The 27,412-nt window shown below is 41.1% G+C and overlaps 1 protein-coding gene across 4 annotated transcripts in view; it reads left to right on the top strand.

Moving 5' to 3' along the window:
• agrn (agrin) overlaps positions 1 to 27,412 on the top strand; it is a 203,290-nt gene that overhangs the window by 143,108 nt on the left and 32,770 nt on the right. For all 4 annotated transcript variants that reach the window (XR_013787839.1, XM_079477927.1, XM_079477926.1 and 1 more), the window contains 12 exons: positions 1,947 to 2,168; positions 5,260 to 5,460; positions 6,285 to 6,485; positions 12,331 to 12,473; positions 12,605 to 12,710; positions 15,048 to 15,164; positions 15,354 to 15,518; positions 16,086 to 16,229; positions 19,108 to 19,232; positions 19,325 to 19,430; positions 25,250 to 25,621; positions 27,250 to 27,375. Coding sequence is in view for 3 of the 4 variants with exons in the window: in XM_079477927.1 (XP_079334053.1) it covers positions 1,947 to 2,168; positions 5,260 to 5,460; positions 6,285 to 6,485; positions 12,331 to 12,473; positions 12,605 to 12,710; positions 15,048 to 15,164; positions 15,354 to 15,518; positions 16,086 to 16,229; positions 19,108 to 19,232; positions 19,325 to 19,430; positions 25,250 to 25,621; positions 27,250 to 27,375 (2,028 nt within the window). In the remaining variant the exon portion in view is untranslated. The remainder of the gene's footprint in view (positions 1 to 1,946; positions 2,169 to 5,259; positions 5,461 to 6,284; positions 6,486 to 12,330; positions 12,474 to 12,604; positions 12,711 to 15,047; positions 15,165 to 15,353; positions 15,519 to 16,085; positions 16,230 to 19,107; positions 19,233 to 19,324; positions 19,431 to 25,249; positions 25,622 to 27,249; positions 27,376 to 27,412) is intronic.

Raw genomic sequence — 27,412 nt, 5'->3', positions numbered from 1 at the left:
ACAAACAAACAAACAAGCATCACCTCCACACTAGCCAACACAAACCAACATGCACCTGCAAACATTTACCGTCACCCTGTCATTTTTCCTCTCTCACAGTACTTGATTGAACCTGACGTGCTGCCCTTTATGTTGACATGTCTTTAATCTTAGTGCAGAGTGCAAACACATCACATTTAATCTTCTAGCATTTCGCCACCCCATAGCCCCCTAAACCCAAAGCATACAAATGTGCGGTGCTTTGTTTACTTTTAATTTAAAGGAATAGCGCAACCGGAAATTTGGTCAACATTTACTCACTCCCATGTTTTTCATTCAAACCCATGTGATTTTTTTTTATTTTCACAGAGTGCAAAAAGAGATGCTCGATTTTTACCCTCCAAGCCTCAAAACTGACAGAAGTCCTATTCTAGAAGTAGTTTGTGTGAGGAACAAGCACTTTTCGAAGAAAATATTTATTGTTCACTGAAATCTCATTGTTTACTTTTACAAGGCAATAAAAAGAAGCAGCAACATTTTGTTCAACTTCATTTGTCATTTACAAAATCATACAGATTGAAAATTGATATTAGGAATGTCTGTAAGATGTCTACTAAGGATCTGGGAAACATCTGCAGTTTCAAAACGTCTGATCAACGTCTTAGGAAACATACATACAAACATTCTTAATGTAAAACATAAACATCTTTCAAACATCTTTAAGATGTCTAAATGACATCTGACAGGAAACATCTCAGAGACGCATTGCAGATGTTCAAATAAATAAAAAATACGTCTTGCAGATGTAAATAGACGTTTTGTGAGATGTATGTGTATGTGTGCTGTCAGGGTGTCGTATCTTTTTGGGGATTTCCCCCAGAAACCTCTTACCAACTTCTTAAAGAAACAGTCGTATTGGGCAAAATAAAGGCGTACTAGGGGACAACAGTTCTGCTCCAGAGGAAAGTGAGCTATGCTGGTACACTGCTGACCTACTTCTTCCCTCCCTCTCTCTCTCTCTCTCTCTCTCTCTCTCTCTCTCTGTGAGCATCAGAAGCAGTCTTGTTCTCAGTCCCCGTCTCCCCCAGCCCTCTGTCTGCTAACTGCAGCGGTTAATGAACTTACAGTGGAGCTGCCGTGGCACCACTGAGAGTCCCAGCAACTTACTCTCATGTTCATATTTCATATCTGCGCTGTAACCCAGCGCACTGAATTATTAACTAGAGCACTCCCTTTTCTGCCATGATGCTTTGTGTTTTCCTTTGTGTATGTCTCCCTTTTTTGCAGTCTGTGCGCCGTTGAGAGAGGATCGGTAGCGATGCATGAAATTAGATGTAGGTAGTTAGTGTTCTGATTGGACGGTCAAAGGAAGCCGCGTGTTTGGGGCTACAAAACGTGGAGCCCCGCGCGGATGCTTATCTGTGCAGTAACTGGTTCTTAGGACATTATATCAGATCATCAGGCATTATGGGTAGAGAAAAACAATAGAATGGGTCCAAGTGAAATGTTGTGTTAGAAACTTCAAAGTGAATTAACTCTTAAATTGAAATTGAAGTCACGTAGTTTAAAGTATGGCAACACATTTAAATGTAGGGGTAAATTCTTGAATTATTATTGTTTGAGCAGAATACAAGAGATTTTTGGTGTTCTATTTGTTTGTTTGTAATTAAATAAATATTTCCGCCTCAGAATCAAGAAAGTATGGAGAATGTATCATCATTTTTGAAAGAATCAAGTCACTCGTGTGTCTTGTTTCTGTTCTCTACAGATGGATCCTTTAAAATCCCAGAATTACTGGGACATGAAGTTTGTCGTATTTAGCTCCTGCAGTGTATACTGTCCTGTACGTGTTTAAACATTGTTTTGATCCTCCCGACCCCAACTCTTTCTACAAGTCCTCTCTTCCCTTCTCTCCTTACTTACTCTCATCTGTATGGTAACTCATGTCTCTTAACTTTTTGGAGCAGATCTCAACCTGGAGAGCCCCTGCCTGAAGAAGATCTGCGAGTTCGGAGCGGCGTGCGTGGTGAAGAACGGCGATGCCGTGTGCGAGTGCTCGGACGTGTGTCCGCAGGACCAAGACCCCGTTTGCGGCAACGACGGGCACACATACAGCAGCTCATGCCAAATGAAGGCCATGGGATGCGCCCTACAGAAACAAATACAGATACAGCACAAAGGACCATGTGGTGGGTACACACATTGATGCCACTCACTCCCTCGTTGCTTTTCATCTCGTCCACCCCCTGCACTTAAGCACTCCAGCGATATTTCGAGAGAGGGCTGTAATTTTCCTCCTCTGCGACCTTTTTTTGAAACGATGCACTTAAGTTAGAATTAAAGAGTGCAGCATCCTTCACGGTAATTGTTTGCATGACTCATGTTTTTTTTTGTCTGCCTTTGTAAGCGCACTCCTGATAAGTCTGCGGAGAAACCCGCTCTCCCTCACATATTTGTGTGTATTCCTCACAAAAGGCTTGTAAATCATGTTTTGTTGTCTTTTGTCTGTTCACCTGGGTGAGGAATATTAAGTGGACTTTCTCGTGGATCTCAGCTAAACTTGCCTGTCTATTTCGTCGTCGACTTAAGTTCAGAGAGCGCGGGGTGAGGCTTTAGTGTTGACGTTTTAAAGAAGTGTGATGCGCTCGCAGTGGCAGATTTGGAGCGTGTGTGGATGGAGTCTTTGAAATGGATGCTGGGGGTCATTTGGTAGCGGCAGGATTCATCTCGGAAAAGAGCGCCTCAGGATAGAGTTGCTCTTTATTGCAGTGCCGCCCATCATACAGTATATGTTGCCAGATAGTAAATGGCATATGATGCCGATATCGCTCTCCGCAGAGGCTTCTGGAACATCAGCTTAACTACCCACAAAGCCAAAGAAATAGGCTTGGTGGGTCCTATAGAAGCAATCGAAATGAAAGCTGTATTAAACTTAAAGGGATAGTTCACCCAAAAATGAAAATTGTCATTTCAAACCTGTATGGATTAACACAAAAGAATATATTTTGAAGAATGTTGCTAACTAAACAACACTGGCCACCATAGTCTTCCATTATATGGACACAAAACCTCAGAGACATTTCTAAATGTATGTTTTTATGCAGAAGGTGGACATCTAGATGAATTTTTAAAACCAACCATGCTCTTGCCGCATTAGTTTTACAGCACCATTGCTGCGGCCGGCTGCTCGCTGAAGTAAGTGTCAATGGAACAGGGCAATAAAGACCGGCCCAAACATCTAATCACACAGAAGGAAGTGTTGTTCATTTAGAGCCGTGTACACAGCGAAGCTCTCTGCCGCAAGTGACTTCTGTTATTATCTGCGTTAATTATCCGACCCATTCAGGCCTTACTCAGACCCCAGCTGTGTTTGTGTGGATTTGTTCTTGAACGCTTGCATGTGGGTCACTGTTTGTAGCAACGTGAGCATGCAATGCTCTCGGCCAAGTTTCATTTAATTTTCTCTGCTTAGAGGGGAGACCTATAAATGCCCCTATCTTTATAGTTCAGGTGCAGTCTGATAGAGATATGATTGACATTGTTTATTATTCTGCTTTTTTTCACGCCTTTCAGTGGCGCCTGACCTTGTCGTGCAATGGCAGGGAAGCGCGCCGTCGTAATGAAGCGCGTAATAACTGTCCCCCCGAGAGCCGTTGCGTATACATTTAAATGCAAGAAAATCAAAGAGTCGGCAGCAAACAGGCAGTTTTTACTGGTGATTGAAATGTTAGCGGCCACGGTCGGGGGATATAGGTCACCTGCGAGACACTGAGCTGGCGGAAGAAGAAAAATCATCAGGCGGGGAAGAAAGTGAGAGGGCAGTAAATATAAACTTGCAGGAGATGGAGCAGACTATTAGAGCAGGTGCCCTTGCCCAAGCACCAATCGCTGGGGGATTTTTACGGCTATTTACAAAAAGGCGCTGCTGTGCATCCAACATTTAAGAACGTGCTTCCTCTCTTGTGGCCAAAGAGAGAACAGTTAACCGCTCAGGTGTGAGAGAACTACAAAAAGAAATAGACAAACATATAGTGTCCCAAAAAAAATATAAGGAGACCATTTAAATTTTTTTTGCTGTTTTTCTAAACTTACTATTTAAAGGTAAATTTTTTAGCAAAATTACATTTTTTGTTCATTCTGTAAACTAGTGACAGGAATTCTCCCAAATTTCATTGCATTTATTTGCAACTGGTCCAAATCTTGAAGCTCTTGAATACTGCAAAGAAAACAAGTTCATATTCATGTTTAAACCCCACAATACTAATGTATTTAATTTACACGTATTTTAGGATTATTTAAAACATTTATACATTTAAATAAAATAAAAAAGCCAGTTTTTTTCTTAGCAATCTCTCAGTCTTTCACGTTGCTGTTGGGTGACTTTATGTCATTCCTTCCCTCTGTATACTTAAGCATTGTCTTATGCTAAATGAACGAACATATGTTTGGCACCATCGTCCATGAACTCACAGACACAGGATGCAACCGATAAAGAAACACCTTTATCAAGACGCATCTGATAAAGGACGATACCTGCGCCCAGGAGACTGTGATTTATTGCCCTGCATCGAACTGTCACGGCAATACGCTTTTAGTCGGCCGCTGGGCAGAACGCTGAACCGCGTGTAATAAGCCGACCGAGCGCTCAAGCCCCGAGGCTGACCGAGCGAAGACGAGGTCACTTTATTAATGCGTAATAAACAGGTTGGGAGATGAGAGATGAGAGATTTATGCATTAGGACCTCTCCCCATTAACAGTAAATCAGCTGTTGTTATTACCCCAGCACTAATTGAATGTGATATCAGTTGCTCTAATGCAATCCCGCAGGTGTAATTGTCATTGGCCGCGCTTCCTCCCTGCCTGTTGGAAGCACGTTTTGTTTTACTGATTAATTGGGCTTTCAAAAATCATAGCGAGATATCTAATATACGGCAGGAGGAGAACCACGGCTGAACTGATGGGATGGGAGGGCAGCTGGGTGGGTGGGTGAGAATAAAAGTAGTAATAAGTCCTATTTTCGTGCAAAAATATTAAAATGCAACGTCATTATAGCCATATTTCTAATCTGTTCGGCCACTGATCGAATATAAATGACTCACTAAGATACCCAACACCAGTGTCGTGCAAGCATGTGAACACAGCAGCGTCTCTCTCGTACATGACGATTTGAAGAAGGATGCTTTAGGATTGAATTTGCGGAGAGATTCGTACAGGGGGCTGAAGCTGATGGTAGAATCTGCATCTCAAATCTCTTCACTGACATCACACTTTCATTTCAGCGGACGAGTCCTGCACCAACTGCTCATTTGGCGCGATCTGCGACACTCAGACTGGCCGCTGCGTTTGCCCCAAAGGCTGTTTGGAGATGCGACAGCCGGTGTGTGGCAGCGACGGGTTGACGTACGACAACGAATGCAAGCTGAACGTGAAAGCCTGCACTAATCAGCTGGATCTGAAAGTGGTGGCCTATGGAGAATGCAGTGAGTTGTGCGCTGATCAGAATTGAATTGAGATTGTCTTTTAAATTCGGATTCAACGTCTTAATTTGAAGTCAATTTGACGTGCGGTAGCAAACCGGATGCTGAAATCCAATGGCATTTCTTTGTAAGGAAGTAAGGTTAACCCGATGATATCCATGGTGTTAGATGTGTGCTCTTTATACTTAGTAATACGTTTTTATTAAAATTTAATTTGTTTATCATATTTTTATAGAGCAACAATTTTACAGAACTAGCCTAATGTGTTAATTATTTGCAATAGAGCCAATAAACGTGAAACTTAATGCATGAAATGAACAACTTTGGCCATGTTTCCCAGACTAAAAGGAAAGTGTGACCTGTCTTAACTGAATATAACTTGTTTTGTAGTTGGTTTGGACTAAAGAAAGTCTGTTATGCAAATGTGTCAAACTTAATTGAATTCTTCTTCCTGTCATTCTAGTTTTAGTTGTAATTCAGCATCCTGTCACCAGCTCAATTGAAATTCCAACTCATGAATTAAAAAGAAGCCAAGTCTTAATTTCTGAATTCTGCGCAACCCTGAAATCAGTCCAGCTATCATCGTCATACATGTCCATGCATTCACCAGTTTGATTTAGTAAAAAAACGATGCATATATCCATGCAATCGGTCTTCCAAATCATGTTATGCCCTTTTCATTGTTCCACATGCACAACTGAACTCTACAGTTCTTGTGGTTTACAAACCTATGTGAATGTGTTCAAGAGGTGTTGAAAGGAAATGTTTCTTGTGTCTTTCTGTTTGTATCTCAATGTTCCTGTCCTGTGATTTGTGTATGTGATCAGAAACTTGTGGCAGCACGGTTTGTAGCTGGGGAGCGCGGTGCGTGCAGAACAAGTGTGAATGTCAGGAGTGCACAGGTCAGCCGGTTAAACCTGTGTGCGGCAGCGACGGCACCACATACAACAACGACTGTGATCTGCGCTTGGCTTCCTGCAAGAAACAGAGGAAAATAGAAGTGGCCAAACCTGGCATATGTGATGAAGGTGAGCTCTAGCGCTTAATGCTTCACTTTAATAATGGAAATGATTCACCAAATGTGACAACCAGAAAGTATTCAGATACCTGAATGCACCCAAATTACCTTAATTACAAACAATACAGTATATTTTGATACAGTACAAATACATCCATGCGCTTTTAGAAGTGGTTTAATTATCTAAACACCCAGTTTGAAATATGACAATTGGAGATCAGACCTCCCTGATATTTCTTCATTTGTGCACAGTTGTAGTTTTGGTCAGGGCAAGCCGAGTTAATGCGATTGCTCAAAACTGTTTATTGCAGCCAATTTAACCTCCTTGCATTGACTGCACTTAGTGACCTGTCATACAGTATGTGGAGCATGAAACACAGCCATCAGTATGCGCCTTGCGCTCTCTGTATTTTCTTCTTTGTCGCTGTATTGTGATGATGTCATGTCTCACTCGTGTCATTCTTCACAGCCTGGTGGATAGTAATGATTCACATTTTCCCCCTCAAAGTCTAAATAGAACATTTTGTGCCATTTTTTCTGTGGGGAAAGGGCCAGAGGGAACTGGGTCCAGTCAATAGATTTTGCCCAAAGGCCAATGGCTCGTGCTTTGTCAGTTTTATTTCCAGTCCAGTGCAATGACCCAGCTGTAGCGATTGGCCCTGGGCTCCAGATATTTTCGAGGAAAAGAAAAATGATCGATAATTATTATGTTTAACTATTATAAAAAGAGAGCTGTTTCGACAAGCTCAGTTATAACTTTCAAATGGTAGATTTTATTGTAACAACCCAACCATCAAAATCAACCGAACGATAATAGATATAAAATAATGCCGTACAGATTATAGAAAGATTAAAGATATAAAATAATTACATATATTTTTTTATATATTTTATATTTGAATAATGATCTATAAATTATAGAACATTTTTAGATATTAAATAATTACATATCGATTATTTAATGATGTATAGATAGATTATAGATTTTAAATGATGATATATAGGTAGCCTATATAGATACATTATGATAGAATGCTACAGTTTTATTACTGTGAGTGGGTAAAAACTCAATATGAGAAAAAGAGCCAATCATCAATCATTAAAGACGGTCCTCATGCACACTAGCACAGTAGCTAGAATTTATTCTTTCTGAGTTTAAGTAACTACATTTATGCTACAGTTGTTAGATTGAATAGTTGGTCTAAATTTTGTCTTGTTTTATTGTGAACATAGCAAGCACTTTGTGTCGTATGACTGAGATCACAAAGCTGCACAAAGACATAACAAATATGGCCGCAAAGTGGGATGACTTTCCTTAAAGGGACTTTTTTTTTTAAATGTGCATGTTGCTGAGTTAGCAGTATCATACTCCAAGCATAAAAATATACAGCGTGCACAAGTATTGGGTAAAATCGTTTTAAAAATAACATTTCAATTACACTGAACTGCCATTTTGAAGTGGTGTTGTCACTAAGCTCGACACAGTGAATTATGGGATTGCCTTCCTCACAAAAGAACAAATGTGATGCTGCCATATAACTTGTGTACAAGAAGGAGCATTAGAAGTCAGCCTTATTGCAGCTTTATATCAGGAGAGCCCTTAAAATACCATCTCTGTAGACATCCCCCTCCCTTGAACAGAGCAAGGTGTCCAAATGAAACATTTTTTACAGGGTCTTAAGGGGGGTGATTAATTCATTTATTTAGGCTTGCCTTAAAAACGCACATTCATTAGTCATAAGAACAAAATGCCATTGCTCTCTCACTCTCTTATTCGAAGTTTATGAAAAATGACAGTCTTCCCTGCATTTGGCCGTAGCAGTGAATTTATCACCTGTTTAATTTCACACTCTGCTAGTCTGAAGCAAGACTCATTGTAGACACTGAAAAAGCGACAGAAGCCGAGCCGAGTATCACCTTGGGGCCACGGCCCCTTTTTAATTGAGTGTACGTTTACTAAATAGGATTATGCATTGAAAATATCAACGGAACGCGCCCCAATAAGATTTAATGCATCGGTCCGTGAACTTGATCTCCTGCTGGAGGAGGATTTGAGAGGGTTTGAACAGGAGAGAGAGAGTGTGCAGTCATCCTTTACACACAGGTATCTTCTCATAAAGACGCCCCTTAGCTCTGCAGGTGACCAGGATGCTCTACTCCTGGTGTATGTTAACAGCGTTACGATTACTCTAAGCAACACTTTCAATAATGCCCATCTGCAGGGAGGCAAATAACAAATAAACCAAAAAAAACGCCCCAAAAACAGCCAGCCAATCACAAAGGCTGAAGAGATGTGTGTGCGCCCGTAGTTTGAGATACAGAGGTCAACAACTTGTGATGAATGTGAATGTTGACTCTCTGGGGGAGAAATGAAAAAACGGGAGGCGTAGAGGATGTGCTCTCGTGTGTGTGCCGAACTGAAGTGTGACATTTAGAAGGTCTCTGTGTGTTTCCACTGGAGTTATGCATTCACAGTGAGGCATCCCAGACACCTGCAACAAACTAGCGGTAAACTCTGAAGGTCACAGTCCTCTTCCTGACATTTCTTCCCTCTCGTTTCTCCCATCTATCTCAGAAAACCCTCTCACCCATTGATGGGCCATCTGTAGTTCTCTGTTTACCCACTTTGCTTTCACTCAGCCCAGCTCTTTATTCCTTTAGTTCCTTTACTCTTCATCTTAATGGACAACCCATGGCTAAATGGACCCTCGTAAGTACATGATTTAGTTAAAGAGACGGGAAGGGACTTTGAGGACAGCTGATGCGTGCATCTTGGTGTTGACTAATTGAAAGGCTGGTGTGCTGCATGGGTGGCGGTGACATCAAAGGACCGAAACTAATTAGCACCTCCTCCCCACCACCACCCCCATCCAACGCACTACAGGTTTTATTTATTCACCTTTTTCCGTTGAGTTTATTTCTGCCGGCGCACGGACGCTCATGCGTTTCATCTCTTGCTTGGCTTGCAAAATTGGGCTTAGGTGGCCCAGAGAGTCTCGTGTGTGGAAATGATAACCCGTTCTGCTCAGTGGTCAGGCTTATGAGAGTTTGGAGGCCTATTATTTACTACATCAGTGATGAGGAGGACAATTGGATAGTTTATTCAATTCATTCATTATTTACTCACCCTCACTTTATTTGTTCTGCAGAACACAAAAGATATTTGGAAGAACGTTGGTGGCCAAACAACATTGGCTCTCATTGACACAGACGTTTCTTAAAATATCTTCTCTTGTGTTCCACTGACCAAAGTGTCATATACCAATTTTGAATGAAATGAGGGTGAACAAATAATGACAGAATTGTTATTTTTGGGTGACGGTCCCTTTAACACCGTATGTTGCGCCTCAATAATAAGCATATGATGGTAAAAAAGAAACCTTTTAATAATCAGTCAAAATGCTACATTATTTCCCCTCGGAGTCTCTTGGCTGATCTTAACAAGACTTTGCCCCAAGGCGTGAATTCGGCTCGGCTCACATTAAGCAAAATATCACATCTCTGCACATCACTTCTGAAGATGGCTAATGCTGTGAAGCAGAAAGCTGCTGTCTGGAGCGAAACTGTATCAATGTGGCCAGGTCTTCAGGCTCCAGTGCTTCCATTGTTTTCAGGCTGGGGCTAATGAATTGAATGGCCTCCCAGAGTATCGACCCTAGGAGGGCTGTCAGTGCGGATCCTTGATAAGACGTATCGGGCTGACCAACCCCTAGCAGACCTTTATGGTGACCAGCTCCTTAATCTGCTTAAGACGCTGTTTTAGGCTAAATGACATTTCCACCTTTACACAATCGATTGACCCATGAGATTGCATGGGGTTACCCTTCCCTCCTGTGTTTGTGACGAAAGAGGTGCGTTTAGCTCCTGATGGTGAACTGGGAGCATCCACTAGCGTTTTTGGGTGTTTTGTAAATAATGAGTAGTAGTTTACTTTATTATTTTATGTTGATTATTAAAGGATTGTTTTTTTAATGCATTAAAATTAAAGTGATAGTACACCTTACTATACCCAAACATTCTAATTCTTACTAGTCGTTTTAAACCTAAATGAGGCTGTGTTCACACTCGACTTTTCACTCGCGCTTTTTTAGTTTAAATCAACATTGCAGTGTTGTGGTTACAAATAGCAGCCGGCGATATTCAAAGATAGCATTTGTGCACGAAAACAGCTTATTTGAATTATAAACCGAGAGCGTCTTTGCAATCTACAATACTAATTTCTCGCTAGAAATGCAATCAGAAAATAAAACTTACATTTATACAAAACTATCCTCCAATAGGCTTTCGGCCGCCATTACATTTTTTCGAGCTTGAGCGTTCCTCACATGTTGTAATGGAAACTACAGTCTCTATCATTGGTTACCTTGAAAAAAGGTGCTTGACACACAGTTTTTTTTACAGAAAAGTTTTTTCAACCTCAACAGCCTGTAGGAAAAGATGCTGGCATTTAAAAAAGCGCTCAAGACATTTTTTAAAACTCCAAAGGATTATAATGTAAAACAGACGCTAGCAGTCAGGTGTGAACACGGGCTGTCTTTCTTTCGTCTGCAGAATACAAAAGAAGATATTTTTAAAAAGGTTGGTAACCATTGACTGGTCATCAGTTTTGTGTCCATACAATAGAAGTCAATGTGTATCGGTTTTGGCTTATGAATTTTCAATATTGGGTTAACTGTCCCTTTAAGCTGTGTTCACTCTAATGATAATGATCACAATGATGGTTACTGTTATAGTTGTGGTATAGACAGCTATTCTCTTGCATTTAGAGCAATATCAAATTTTGATCAGGACTTTACTGTCATGTGTTAGCTATGCCGCGTCCTTCTCTGTTCTTGAATTCTTCAGCCTGTTGATATGTGTACTGTTTATTCCCAACTAAAGTGCTTTCTTGTCTAGAGCTCTTTGACAGCTTTCATTAACAATAAGGAACTCTAATGCTCTGTTACAATGAGTGGATACTTTATATCGCCAGTGAGTCTGCTTTGTTGACTAATGAACTTTAATTCTAATTAAATAGGCAAGATAAGAGTGTGTTTAATGAGCCGACTCATCTGCTGAAAAAAACTCGCCATTCCCTCACTATAATCCCTAAAGTTTGGATCCTGGAGAGAATCAAGATTAGTCTTTTTCGGCTTTCAAACAGCAGCAAATCGAGAAACTGTCCCAAAACTTAAAGTGAAGCTAATTGGACCCAATATAATGATGTGTATTTACTAACATCAAGAATCTTGGGTGTAAAACAGCTCCCTGCATTGATTTCTATTGTTAGACAACGACAGTCAGTTATTTCACTTTTAATCGAAGCGTATGGGACAGTAAGCTGGTGGCACGGTGGTGTCTCCTTTAATTGATTTTGTTATTCGCTGGGTATTTCCATAGCTGGTCATTATCTTTCGCTTGCAGCAGTGCCTTTGGTTCAATCTTCACACTTAAAGTGAAGAAAATCTCAATATTCACCGCCCCATATGTGCTGAATGTCTAAATACTTTGCCGAACGCTGTCCGTTATTTCTTGGCAGTAGAGTTTAAAAAGACGCTTGAGCACATGGCAATATTTTATATTATTAGAAGACAATGTGCTGCATACTGATATGCAAATATGGGTTTGAGTTTGTCCCCAGTGGGCCTGTGTCTTATTTGTCTCTGCTTTTTGAAAGTTCCAAAATTCACTGTTATGTGCAGATAGTGTTTGTGTTCTCTAAATCAATTTCAGTGTGTAGTTATCTGTAAATTCAAAGTCTTTAAATTGTATAGGTTATTGTATTTGTATAGCTTTTTGTAGCGACCAAAATAGCGCAGAAGCAGGAGGCCAAACAATGATGTAAAAATATGTAATTTGTATTTTTGTTTTAACAGATTGTGGGTCGGGAGGCTCAGGTTCAGGGTCCGAGACCTGTGAGCAGGAACGGTGTCGAAGGTACGGCGGGTCATGGGATGACGACACGGAGGATGATCGCTGCATGTGTGAATTCATCTGTCAGTCTGTTCCACGTAGTCCGGTATGAAAAATCTATGCGACTTAAATATCCACCACCTGTACACTGCCCGGGTCTTCACTTGTTAACATTTGTGTTAAGCGTTGTTAAATCCATAAATCATGCTGTGTTAACCTCTGCATAAATATTTGCAGGTGTGTGGCTCAGATGGGAACACGTACGATAGCGAATGTGAGCTCAAGAAGGCCAGGTGTGAGATACAAATGGACGTTTTTCTCCAAAGCCAAGGCCCCTGTCCAGGTGAGACACGTTCACGTTTTCCTCCGCTAACACATGAACTCGGCGGGGTGGGTCTTTGTAAAACCATGGCAGCAGGATGCAGCTTTCCTTTGAGGTTTGGGGGTTTGTGTAGACCACACCAAAAGGCTACTGCTAAGAGAGGAAGAGCGTGGCTATGTGATCAGAGCTGTGTGAGATTCCCTCAGGCTTCAAGCAGAGCTCGACTCCCCTCTCGTTCACACGTACGCTCCATTCTGGTCCTTTATCTAACTCTGAGTTTTCTGCTTCAGAGCCTTTCTGGCCCTCTAGCCAGGCTCAGTCATGCTACTTCAGTGGCCGTGGAAAATAAATCTTTTCTGGAGAACTTTCAACCGTTGCGAGGAGCTTTCGGTGTAGGCTTCCCATTGGCTGAGCTTAGATCAATGGAAATCTCATTGGGCCTTCCATTTGATATGCACAGAGTCTCGCCTCACCCATTCTCCGACCTCGTGCCTTTGAGAGCTGACGGGCCTCCAGAGCACCTTCTGCTTTTTGCTAATTAGAAATTAGGTCTTGTGACCTCTAGACAACCTTCTACCGATTCTCCTTGTAGCGAAGATCAGAATGCAGAAAGCGGACGATTTATTTCTCGTCTGACTGAGCTGGATGGGGCGCTCAGAGATTTTCTGGCATTTGTACTTATTTAATTTTGTGACATGCAGTCTAGGCATTTTTCCACAATATTGGTAATATGAAACATTCCAAAAAGCATCTTTCTTATTTTACATTTGGAAGTAACTGTGTATTGTCTTGGAGAGTGCATGTTTATATTAATATTTCATTATAGTACGGAAGATATTTCATCAATGTTTTTTGGAGGGCTCTTAAAAGAATGACAGACTTATTTTCCTACCGTCTTTGATGTCACAACCGTCTTTTTTTTATTTACTTTCATTTACATTTAGCAGATGCTTATATCCAAAGCGATTTACAAAGAGTTCAGGGAGCAATAAGCGATATGTCACACAAAGAGCAATAGTACAATAGGTGCTAATACAAAGTTACTAGTTTCCACAAAATCTAGATCACCTGTTGAGAGAAGAGGGTTAGTGTACTTTTTTTATTTTTTTTAGTTGTCTGTCAATTATTCACAGAAGAAGTTCTCTCTCTCTACTTACTGGCAAAGATAGCGGATACCATATGATAGCAATGGCACACCTCCGTGGGATCCCTCACCATTCAAACAAAGAGTACTTCTAATACACAGGCTTCTCCGAATATGATAGACCTCCTTGAAACTATCACTAACAATGAACGATATTTTGATAAACCTCATTTGAGCTGATTGGCTAAGTCTCATCCGCGCCATTACCAGCACCTTGTTGTGTCGGGAAGGATTGCGTTGCAGAACAAATGAGTGTGGAGGAAAGGAAGTAAAGATCCGCCACGAGAGAAGACAGGATCAAATTAGAAGCACCTTTGTCATAATGGGCTCAGTGCAAAGAGAAGTTTAATGAGGTGTGGACAAAACCCATCTCTGAAGTTACAAAGTGCTATCAGAGGCACGGTGACACATCACCATTATAGCCGGGGACGTGCGCGTTTACAACGGAGGCCCCTCTGATTTATAACAGCCTAGCCCTCTGTTTCAATCTCAAAACTTGCAAACAGCGCTCCTAAACCTGCCGACTTAAACCCATTGAGTTAAATGGACTAGAGAGAGCTGCAAAAAGTGTGAAAAATCTGTGAAAAACTGAGATAAAGACTGACACGCTTAAGATAAATAGGTACCGGCCATCTGCCCTCCGGTTTAACGATACAGTAAAATACAAACTTCCCGTATGCGAGCCGGGACATCGGAATAGCAAAGGTTTAATTAGGTTACATAGCCGTTGGACCGGCATCACTGTGTCCCAATTTACGTTCCTGTGCATTTGCGTCTGTAAATGCTGAGTCCATAAATCTCAGTTTGACACGACGGCGCACGTGTAAACTCGGCTATCAGAGACAAGAACAAATGGAGAGAACAGACCCAGGAGGATAAGTCAAATGTCACCCATCAGACTTTCTGCAAAGGGCTCGTTGTTTGTTTCCGCGGCTGGTAATAGCTTCATTTTTTTCTTGATTTTGAATTGCTGTCTGGAATTGTAAATAGAATTGTTATCAGGCAACCAGATGCAGGCTCTCCCACCTCTGCTCCTTAAGCAATTCGTATTGTGTTGTACTAAATTGCATTTCAGCTTGGATTGTTTGGTTTAATTTGTCTTAAAATAATGCTCTAAATCTCACCATCTGTCTCTCTCTCTCTCTCTCTCTCTCTCTCTCTCTCTCTCTCTTACCCGCCCCGGTTTTCTCCTCTCGCCTGTATCTTCTCTTCAGATATCGCAGCAACTCCTCCAGAACTTGGTTCCCCTCAGCACTGCAGCAAATCGGTTTACGGATGTTGTGAAGACAACAAGACCGCCGCCCAGGGTGTCGGACTGGCAGGGTGCCCTAGTGCGTAGTTAACTATTATTTCCGATTGATCCTTTGATGAGTTTTGTTAGTATTCAACTGTGTTTGATTTAGATTTGAGTTATTTTTGCTTAATTCATAAAATGTTGCCAGCTAAGCAAATACGAAGATTTGTGAATATTTCTTTGAGTGCTTGTATTATATATAAATTGTCAAAATTGCATTCTTCAGGCATGTGTCTGTGTAATCATTATGGCTCATACGGAGGTACATGTGACCCTTCCACTGGCCAGTGCTCCTGTAAACCCGGTGTTGGCGGACTCAAGTGTGACCGATGCGAACCGGGATTCTGGAACTTCCGAGGCATCGTGACAGAGAACATGAGCGGCTGCACACGTACGTTTGAGGGAGTTTTCTGTTAAAGGTCTTAAATGTAACAATGTTCCCAAATCCAAAGTGACAAAGCCTTGTTCAACATCCACTAACCTTACAGCCTTTAAAGTGATTTCTGTCAAATCAAGCATTTCGAATTAAGCCTCTGAGCCACCAAGACAAATGGGAACTCTGTGAGTGTGCAACGTGGCCCACAGACCAATACCACGACGCTGCTTGTGTTTATGTGGTGGTTCAAAGCCAAGGATAGGAAAAACAAGCATTGATTGAAAGTTTTCTGCCCTGTGCCCCGGGTCCTCTGAGCATTAGCACATTCTGTAGCCTCATTCTTTCTCAACCCAGGGCTTCTTGACCCGGCACTGAACTCCACCAGACTGCGGTCACTGACACAGAGTTGCTGTAGCCGTGGGCCCACGGATAGGAACTGCTTTATATTGCCTGTATGAATTTAGTGGATGTGTGGATGTTGTTGTTGGGGTGAAATTGAAGAGAAAGAGACAAGGAATCTAATCAAAACTCTTCAACCAGATAAGGCTGACAGCCTGCTGTCTCTCTTGCTCTCTCCATCAGCGTGTAACTGTGATGGAGTGGGTTCGGTTCGTGACGACTGTGAGCAGATGTCAGGGTTGTGCTCCTGTAAGCCTGGAGTTAAGGGCATGAAGTGCAACGTGTGCCCCGACGGCAGCAAGATGGGAGCAAGTGGATGCGACAAAGGTAACTTTGGGATTTTAATTACTGTAGGACTGAATTCAGTCAGTCACTCCAGGATTGCATGTTTGATGTTGCCAGGTTGTGGTTTTTCTAAATTATTATCAGGTCAACTTTTTTATGTTGGGTACGGGTTGAAAAAATGACATTGGTTAATGAATATCTTCTTAATTCGAAACATTCTGACAAAAATGACCTAACCCCTGTCTTTGAATGACCCTATAAGTTCACTTATCGACTAGATGATTGTTTTACGAATCATTGTTACCCATCACCAGCATACTCTAGATCCGTGGTTCGCAAACTGGGGTCCGTGACCCCCTCGGGAGCCCCAAAATGTATCCAGGGGGCAGAGGCGGACAGAGTACACAGGTTCATTACTTGAGTAAAAGTACAGATACCCCTTGCTAAATTTTACTCAAGTACAAGTAAAAGTACTACAGTCAGATGTGTACTTAAGTAAAAGTACTGAAGTACATGTTTTTAAAAGTACTTGAGTATCAAGAGTACAAGAGTACATTTTCTAATTATTGCATTACTACTGCCACAGTGCTTACATTTATGTACAGAAACGTCCTACATGAAGTTATGAAAAATGTTAATGTTAATACCTTGGAGAATGTAAAAGGAATTTAAAGTAAAATCAAGTAATTTTAATCTTTTTACCATGTTGCTTTATTTAACATTTCTCAATTGCCAACAGGCAATAGCACAATGGCAACGCTCTGACAAACCTCTGCTAGAGTTTTTATGGATTTTTGCACCCACATTTGAACCGAACCATTTTAAACACACCGCATACTCAAAAACATCAAAGCAAAAACTCTGTTACATTAATGTATAATATTAGAAAATAAAATTCAGCTAACAATTGTGTGTACATGTGAGTTTCTCTGTTTTTTCATCAATCAGTGGTGGCGTTTCATCAAAACCTAGGGTATGGCGAAATTTCCTCAGACCATACAAAAACGAACCACAACGAAACCAATGATACCACATATATGTTACCACAAAACTTAAAGTAGTAAAAAATAACCCACAGCCAGATGTTGTCATAACCACCACCAACGACTACGTTAATCGACTATGAGACTAAAATATAAACCAACCATTGATCAGATTCAGCAAACAATATTAAATATAAAACATGTCTTACCTTGTTGCAGGGTTGTTAAGCCTTGATTCTTTTCATTTTTAAGCTAATCCTGGCATAGCTAGTGGCAAATCGCGCAAAAATACATAATCAAGAAACTGCGACTGTGCTACAATGTCTTTCCGTACAATATCTTTTTTTTATTTTTCACAGATAGCGTTTTACATTATAAATGAAATACAATAACAACAGTGTAAATTATTCGATTTCTTAAAATTATTAAATGGATGCCAACTAATTGGGAAAATAAAGACCTCCCAACCTCACACTTGATTCCAGTTTCTTTATTTTATTGAAAATAAATGCCTGTATATGATCTTAAATGTGGAAAATGCAGACAAACGAGTTTAGCCAAAAAGAGCTTCGAACCAACATTACGATGATGTCACGTCAAAACTACATATCTTCGGTCTTACCGACTATACGTCAATGACGCTATGTGAATTAACGGTGTTTATACATTCTCAAATACACATGCTTCCGACACCTATGCTACATGTACAGATCAGTGTAAAGTAGTTTAATTATCTTTAATGAGTCTCATTATGCACACGTACTTTGTTTCAACAATGTTTTCTGAACGCTAGGGCCATACGCAAACGCCGCCCCTGAAATCAATAAACCTAAACCAGCAAAGAAGGCAATATAGCAATGTTCTGACACACCTCTGAACCTGACCAGTTATACACGCAGCATAGAGCAAAGAAGAGAAAACTATAATGATTAAAGAAAATCAGCTGACCGGTCGCGATGTTTTCAAGTATAATTGATGTTACAGCATTGAATAACGGAATATGTTTTTGGTTTTATTAAAATTTGAACTTTAAGATTCTAAGTTTTTATTTGGGGGGCTGCAAAGTGATGCCCCCTACACAAAGGAGGCCTTACAACGAAAGAGTTTGAGAACCACTGATCTAGAGTATATTAATAGCTAAAATGTATCTTTTTGTTTCAGATTGAATTCCTTTGCTGCTAAATCTATCGGGGTAGTGCTGGTATAGCTGGTGGTTTCCAACCCAACGTTGGGTTGAAAAAGGGACAAACCCAACTGTTAGGTTATAGCCTATGCTATTTTGTTTCTGCCTAAAATGCTGGGTTGTTTTAACCCGCTGTTGGGTCAGTGTAAACATTTTCTGGGTAAATTTAACCCAACTACTGGTTTGGGTTTGTTTCTTTTTGACCCAACGGAGTGTCGTTTTGACCTGCAAAACAACCTGGTTGATCAGATAACAGGCTGACATATTCTGACATCTAATCATTTTGAACATTATTAACCAGTGAGTGGAAAACTATAGGTGTTAGTTCACCCTGTGTGCGACTGCTATAATCGAATTAGATCAATGAATTTCAAAGTTTAATCTTCAAATGCACAACAGGACTGACAGTAAAACAGTTCCCCACTGCGTTTAGTTTGGTGTGTACTATAAAGTGAAGGACTTAATGAACTCTACAATCCCAGAATAGCAGCGCTCATGCAGACATTCTGTCAGATAAAAGCTGTCACATGCAAGGGGAGGCCACTCAGTCCTACAGTCCTGTATTCTGATGTTAGAGGATGTAGTTATGTGATGGGGAAGCTGGTCCACAGCTCTGCTACTTATGCAAGCCCTTCTGTCAAGTGGATTTTTGTGAAGGACACCCTAAAGTTTATATTAAAAACGGAGGAACAAAGCGAAAAAGATGTCCATTTTGTTTTAGAGAGGTAACTAAAAAGGTCAAAATATTTCACAGGACCTGAGGCACCCAAGTCTTGTGATGCACTGGTGTGCCACTTTGGGGCATCATGTGTTGAGGTGAATGGACAGGCTCACTGTGAATGCCCATCACCAGACTGTGATGAGAAAAAAAAGACCAAGGTGAGCTTGCATAGTTCACAGTTCTTTCGCAGTCTGCTACTGCACTAACAATGAACCTTGCTCTTTTAATAATGTGTAATGTGTGTGAACAGGTATGTGGTTCTGATGGGATCACCTATGCTGACCAGTGCCAGCTAAGAACCATTGCATGTCGACAAGACATGGAAATAACTGTGGAGCATTTAGGCCAGTGCAAAGGTGAGATTAGTCTCCATCTTCTTTTGCATTTTGTTATTTGTGCATTTATCCATTCTTATGAAAACGTTTAGAAAATAGATATTTGCTTTGAATTAAAAAGATCAGGGGCACACGTTTCAAACCATCATGAGCTTTAGTGACAAAAAGATTGTTTTTGGGGTATTTTTGTCATATTTTGTACTGAATGTCCTTAACATGAACTTGCTAAAGAAGCATAACTAAAAAATATATTTTTACCTCATTGGCAAATTATATATATATATATCTTTTAGCATAAATCAAACTTAGTTTAGTGAGGCATTTGAAAAAACGGTCAAATATGTTCTGGTTTTGGCCTACATAGTTTTGCTTCTCAAGTAAAAGTTTCGAATGTTTCAATAATTTTCTGATAAAGATAATTAACCTTTGTAGAATTCTGTACAGGGGTTTGCAAGGGCAAACAGCACTGCTAAAAAAATAGGGTCTCATGATGTCCAGGTTTGTTGTATTGAGGAGGAAGGACTGGAGGGCTGATATGGGTGGCAGGTGTTCGAGGGGAAACGAAAGCTGCAGATGCTCCCCTGTAGATAGAGCCGTGATGCCTGGCTGCAGACTGGAGACTTTGAATCCCCTGGAATTGGGCGACATTTGAGCTGTTTGATTTGCATCACCCCTGTGTGGATTAGGGAGAGCTAACTGCACAGTTTGGGGTGGAAGCGCTTAAAATCCCCGCTGCTGACACCCGCTGTCGCGGTGCTGTTGGGAAACAGAGCATCATGTGTAGAGAATAGGGCCTCTCTCTCTTTATTCCCCAAGTTATCTGTCTTGGTCTATCTGTGCTGGTGTGGGAGCAGGGGACCTGGTAGAAGGCCAAGGTTAGGACTTTCATGTCAGCTGTATGTAAGTAGCAGTATGCCAGCTCACGTCACAGGGCATTCTGCCGGGAGCTAGCTGCTCGTAGATGTGCATGGCATTCGGTGGACATCGCCAGCTGCCTATTCCTGGAGCTGGGCCAGTGGTAGGTGCCAGACATTTTCAACATCAGCCTGCTATGCCACTTGTTCAGTCCTGTTAAAGCCGCATAAGTGATTTGGTTTTATCTCCACAAATGGCTTGGTTTGTTTTAATGCAGCACAGAAGCTTCTGTTTATTTTTATGTTTGTCGTAGCTATATTTAAGCCTCCATGGAAAATACGCCCGCAGAGATTTGCAATCATTTTAAACACAAGTCATTCACACGATCTGGCAGATTGCTTGCTGTTTGCGTGTATGTTTGTTACACATTATGGATAATTTGATAATTCTTGCAATAAATGTTTAGAGGTTAGGGTTAGGTTTCATTTATACATTTAGCATTAATAAATGATAGCAAACTGTCCCCTGAAGTTAGCAAATACCATCTAGATCTACAGTAACTATTGTATAACACCACAAACATATGTTCTGAGATCATGGACAGACCGTTATCTTCATCCATAGAATCTTTAGACAAAGAACCTGTCCTTCTTTATTCTCTTGGCATTACCTGTCGGCATGACCGGAATCCAGCTCCTGTTCTTGGTTTATTTAGGGATCTTGGAGGAAGTAAAGAGCAGGCTTAGGTTGGATCTCCACCAGCCTGAGGCAGAATTGGCGACAGCAGTACCATTTATTAATTCCTTCCCCAACATGTGGGGTAAAGCAAGCACAGGCTACAGAATGATCGGCAGCCCTGAGGTACAGTAGAAGGGTTGAACGCAAGCTCATTTCACGTGTGACTGGGTGTAAATTAGCCGAAAGCCTTCCTGTCTCTACGTATTTCTCTTTTGTTTTCCCACTAAGCTCATCACCCTCTCTCATCATCGACTCTTCTCTGTGGCAAATGGAGCCGTGGAACACAGAACGAGCGAGTTTCACTGCGTGTTGCCGTAGCGGGCGCCAGATGAGGCAATCAGTGGCGCATCTTGGTACATGACGTGGGGCATTCGAGGTCTTGAATGGCTGAGACACTTTTGGCACATGGAGAGTCCAAGCCTGGCAGTTCCTTGTGCGCACATATGGTGTCATCACCTGCATATTTGCAGCAAATTGGCAGACTACACGTTAGCATATGGCACAAGTGGCTCTGTGCTTAGATTTTCCTGTTTTTGTTCTGAAACAAATGTTTGGGTTCAGAGCAATTTAAGCTTTATCAAGAGCATCTGTCACATGCTGTCAATTACCATGGAAAATTATTTGGAATAGTCCTTGAGTTTGTAAAAATAAATCACAAATACAGTGAGGTACCAATAATGGATGGATGTGGGGAAAGGAATTTTAGCTGGAATGTATAGCGTAAACATAACGCTAATATAACGTAGTATTAATGTAACCTTTAGCATGAACAAAGCATGCTTGCCTCATCTGTCCAAAGTTTCATGTTTTCAACTCATCTAATTAGAATGTAAATCTAATAAATCGTGTCAACAACACGTGAATACTCAGAATGCCAGAAAGTGATTTTCGTAAGCAAAAATAGTCAGATGTTTATCCACCTTGAACAAAAGAACACTTTAAACAACTTGATCGACTTTGTATTTTATACTATGAAAATGTGAGTACATTCTCCTTGCCCCATATACGTCTATTAGAAGTGCATTACTGTAAATGCATTAAAGGTCCAGTGTATGAAATTCCAATAGCTCACTCCACTCCTCCCTCTGAAGCACTACGAATGCTTTTTTGGCGATGGAGATAACGGTTTCACGAAACACGCACAGTAGAACAGTGTGTCCGTTTACGGCTACTGTAGAAACAACATACGCTTGCATTCCATGATATCGTGAAAGAAATATCTTGTTCTTAGGGAATAAAAACATAACACTTCATTATGTAGACATATCTGAAGACAGTGTTTTGTTTATTAGATTGTATTTCTGTCAATAGATCCTCTATAAAATTACACATTGGATGTTAAACCAGGCATGATTGATAATAGCAATAATTAGAGCTCTTCTATTTAAATCTGTATTTATATCCCAACAATTAAGATTAAGATGAGCAACATGCCATTTCGCTGTATTTCACAAACAGACGGACCATGTGCTGCTGGAGTCTCATCAAACCACATCTGCTTGTTTTTACAAACCGAAGGACGAGCTGAAATCATTTTCTGCGTTAATCATCAGCGCTACAGATGCTGTTTATGTTGCTTATCTTGAACTTTGGAACATTCTTTTAATCTTTAACCACTCTCCAGCTCTCGTTATTTTTGTTCACGCCTTATTTAGTTGGTTCTCATCCATTTATTCCTCTGTCGTTTTCCCAGCCAAAATACTCACACTCTTGCGGAAGCCATCTTAATAACAGCCTTTCAAAAAGTAACTATACGGCTATGGTTGCTGAAAATGACAATGATTTTTGCATCTCCTAATGGTGCAGCCTGCCTCTCTGAAAAGCAAATGGAGCGTTAAACGTGATTAAAGCGAGCTTCCACTCAGCTGCTCCCGCTGCCGGTTGCTCTCTTTCCGTGTGTCTTTGTGTCACAAAACTCAGAGCTCGACGAGCGACTGGAGCTCTACGCCCTGGATCTCTCTTTCCCTTGGAGCTAACGCTAGGCTGGGCTCCTGAATGACAGGTGCAGCCGGTTGAAAAAAGAAAATGTGTGCCGTGACACACGTTGATAGCATCGCAGCACTCTTTCACAAAGCTTACCGTATCTACTCTCTTTCTCTCTCTTCACTCTCGCCCAGGCTGTGACAACCGGCCTGATAGATGTAGTATTTCTGTAAGGTATCACATTTCACACCCCGTCAGTTACTCGCTGTTTGAGTGCAAGATGATTAGCATGTAATTAAGAGCCTATGCTAGCATGCTAGCAGGTTCCTTATCAAGCACTGTTAGCTTGTACGCGGGGGATTCACTTAAGTTTAGCAGAAGTTTATTATCACCAGTTGCCCTTGTTAGTCCCCTTGTCCCTTTTGTAGCGAGGTTACATTTGGCTAAAAAGTCTTTCACATGTTAAAGGTTTATTTCCGCTAAGAACAATAACAATAAAGTTAGTATTAGAAAAAAGAATCTAAGCTTAAAAGAACAGTGGGATCTGCATCACAACAGAGGAACTATGGCCGGTTCTTAATATGCGTTCTTCAGCGGTCTTGTGTCCTTGTGTTCTTGCTCTACGTCATCAATAATAGTAGGCTACTTAAGAAAACAAGAACAGAGAACGCACAACAGTACCCTTATGTGTACTCGATATACATATGGAATCTGCTTGAAGTCACTGCGGCACGTCCATCCCAAGGTCGTTGTTCTGAGGCTGCCTCCCAAGACCGGTCGCCACAAGAACACAAGTCCGTTCTTTATGTTCTCGGAATTGAGAAATGGCCTAAATTGTCGGCTTCACTCTTTTAAATAATGATAAAGGATTGACAGCCAATCAAAATACATTTAAAGGCTAACGCAGACGTGAAACCGCAGCTCACACCCTTAGAATAAACAATGTTATGACCAGTTAGTGTAAACACTTGTAATAACACGTTGTAGCATATTTCTATAGTTACATGCAGTTACAGTGCAATTCGCAACTTCACCCCTCAATTCCCTACACTGAACCTTTAAAAGCTTTTCTAGGAAGCCAAAATGCTATATGTGTTAGGGGTGCCACATTATACCGATATTGACAATAACCGTGAAATTAAAAACATCATTAATCAATTTTAGTTCATCAACAAAGTTTGTCACTGAGACCCGCAATGGTTACGAACTCTCTTGCTCTCTCCCTGCCTTCCAACACTTAGATTTATTTTGAATTGTATTATTGTATTGTATAAGAGTTGTTGACTTTTTTCTTCTTTTATTAATTTATTTATTTAAATAGCATTTCTCTGGTTCTTAAGATAATATCCCTACCGTGAATTATTTTGACCACAAAATCCACGCAATGTAAATCTGATATTGTGACAGCCTTATACATATGTTGGCTTTCAAAAACAAACCCACATCGATAAATGTTCACTAGAGCGGGGCTGTCTGGCGAGGCTGCTTCAGTGGAGAGGATTGCGAATGTGTTGACAAGGCTCTGGTGGTTGGAGCTTCGATGGGTGCCTGCATGAAGTGAGGGCTCACTTTGAAGCCACAGCTAAACCCAGCTTTTCTGCCCTATTTATATCAATCATTCATCACTAGAGGTTCTGGCTGTCTGTGATTAAAGCATCCCTGCAGGAGAGCAACATTTGAATATGTATATATAATTCATATCTACAGGCACTCCCTCGCATGCACAAGCGCACACACCCTCCTCTCTCGTAGACGTGTATATGAACCGTATTCTGCATTCGAAAACACATTCAGTGGTATATAAACACTCCTGGTCAAGGCTCTGTTTAATGATTAGTTTGAGCTTTTCCGAAAGCCTGGCTTTCAAAAAAGAAAAACTCAAAGAATCAAAGCCGCAGAGCGGCAACCCTGTTTTCCACCAAGCACAGTTCATTAGTTTGAGGCTAAATTAAGGCAAAATCTTTTTCTTTGGCTGTGAAAGAGGCTCTTTTCAGGTGTCGGGTGTAATGTAGCTTAAATGATGTGATTGAACCATGAAGTTTTTTTGGAGGCTATAGTGAGTTTATTCCTAGCAATATATTCATGTGTCTGATTTTGATATTAATCTGCGAGGCGTATAAAGGACTGCTCAGGATATAGACAACCTGCTGTGTTCTCGCAGGGCGTTTTTTGTAAATGCCATAGAGGAAAGAGGTGGGACGATGAAGGTAGAAATGAAAGGTGACAAACAAGTGGGGGGTAGACAGAAAAATAGCGTTGGGGAGGCTTACAGAAATACATTTCCATTTATGCTTACCCATCATTCCATTCCTGCTTTCTCCCAGAATCCATTGAGCTGCCGGCCAAACCTACCCCCCTCCCAAACACCCCCCGCACCACCCCTCTCTCCGCTTACGTCAAGATCACCAGCCAGGACCATGGCCACACCACCACCTTCACCACCGCCCCAAGCTTTCGCGAAGAACTGGACAGCTCTGTGGTGGAGGCACTGCCACCTCCGAGGGTGTCACAGGAAGAAATGCCCTCCATATCTCCTTACACCCAAGAGCCCTCCACACCATACAAACCCACCCACACCCCGTCTTCATCCCTGGGCTCAAGGCGTATGTCCTTTGAGGAATCAGGCAGTGGAGAGCCTAGTGGGGACTACGACATGGAGGGTAGCGGCATGGAGGCGAGCGGAGATGAGCCACTTGGTAATGCAGACCATTCAATACATTCACCATATTCTATCAATCGTAAGGGGTTTAGGCATAATTGTGAGGAACTGATGACAAGAGAAGATGAAATTCTCCTTTATGTGGACTGACCTTGTATGTGAAATGACCTCAGCTTGAATTGTAATGGCGTATCAATTTAACATTCCCCATTATCTCAGAGACCATTATTATCCGAGGGGGTTTGACACCTGACATCAACCACTAAGGCAGCAATTTTCATTTGGAATCACTGAAATAATTCACCAAAATGACTAGCTTCAGTTTTCAATGTGGCCTAACCTTATGAGTAAGACTCCTCTGAATGTCTTTTATCTTGGAGACAATACAAGAGCTCTTGCTTTTTCTCACTGGAGCTACTATTGCACAGACTGAACTGAAATTAAGAACATAGAGTGAATATTCAAACACCCTGAGAAATGTTTTTAAGGACACAGCTTTCTTTACTTTGTCGAGTTTTACTTTCTTTACCAATTGAACGCATTAAAACATATTGTTAACTTCAATAATGTTTGATTCAATAAAAATATATATTTTTCCATTTTCTGAAAAGTTTTAGAGACAAGTGGTTTCTGCCCGACAGCGACGGTTTGTTCATTTTGTCATAGCAATACGTCACCATACAGTTTTGACTTAAAGCTAACACAAATGAGCTAAAAGCAACAAAACTTTGATTTTATTTAACGAATAATAAATATCGCCAAACTTATGAAATTATAGTCTCATGACCAGAGAATATATTACCATGTCCTTGTTGTTTTTCGCGTCTTTCACCACAATGATGCACTAAGCAGACAAACACAGCTAATGCTACTCTACAAACACACAGTTTAACTCCCTAAGCAAAAATAAATAAAAAGCAGCAGGTCTTGAATATGTTGTTCATGTGATTTATTATTTTGTTCACTGTTGGAACAGAACGCTCTTCGATGCAGGACACATGAAGCTTGTCTGAAATCGCAATAGCAGGTGTCTCTTGGGACTTTCTGCCTCCCAATGAACCAGTAGCCTGCTATTCTGAAGAAGCGTGGCGGTCGACGTGCACATAAATTTGAACAGAGCGGCAGCGAAACTACCCATCGAAGCTTTCCAGTCATTTTCCACCGCTCACTATCTCGTTCACGCACTGCCTCTATCATACCCACAGAGCCCTTGAACATCTGACGGCTTTATGGCTTGTTTGGCAAGCGGGAGATAGTTGTTATCTTCAATATATACTCGGAGGTGTGCGGCTGCATCCGTAGCCAAGAGAGTTTTAACAAGCTATTGTTAGCGTCCGCGTAAACAAGTCTTAAAAAGTAGGGATGCATCAAGTAAGAGATAAAAGTCATTTCACAGATACTCGCGGATTGTTTACTGCAAATCAAATGGGCAACCATACAGCCGTCTGCCTCTGTAATTATTTACACCATAATTTTCCTCTTGTGTTCGACGCAACATGTTAATTGTTTTTTGCGGGTACAGAATCACAGAGATATCAATTTTAACTAGTTTTGACCTACAGGTAAAAAAATATTTACAGGCAGGTTGGCTGCTGTTAAACAGATTTTGGTGAAGCGGTGTGACATTTGAGACTATATAAAAATGATCTCCGTCTCTCTCTCCAGGTACAACAGTAGCAACAACTACTCTTCCCACAGCCGAGGAAAGGTCTTCCTGTGACAACACTGCTTTCGGCTGCTGTCCTGATGGGAAAACAGCCGCCATTAACTCAGAGGGCACTAACTGCCCATGTAAGTTACCTGCAAAAATGATCATGTCTCTCTCGGG

The sequence above is a fragment of the Barbatula barbatula genome, assembly GCF_947034865.1.
Source record: "Barbatula barbatula genome assembly, chromosome: 17".
In the NCBI taxonomy this organism is placed as follows: domain Eukaryota; kingdom Metazoa; phylum Chordata; class Actinopteri; order Cypriniformes; family Nemacheilidae; genus Barbatula; species Barbatula barbatula.
Note: the sequence above shows the minus strand (reverse complement) of the source record. Positions and strands in the feature narration are given on the sequence as shown.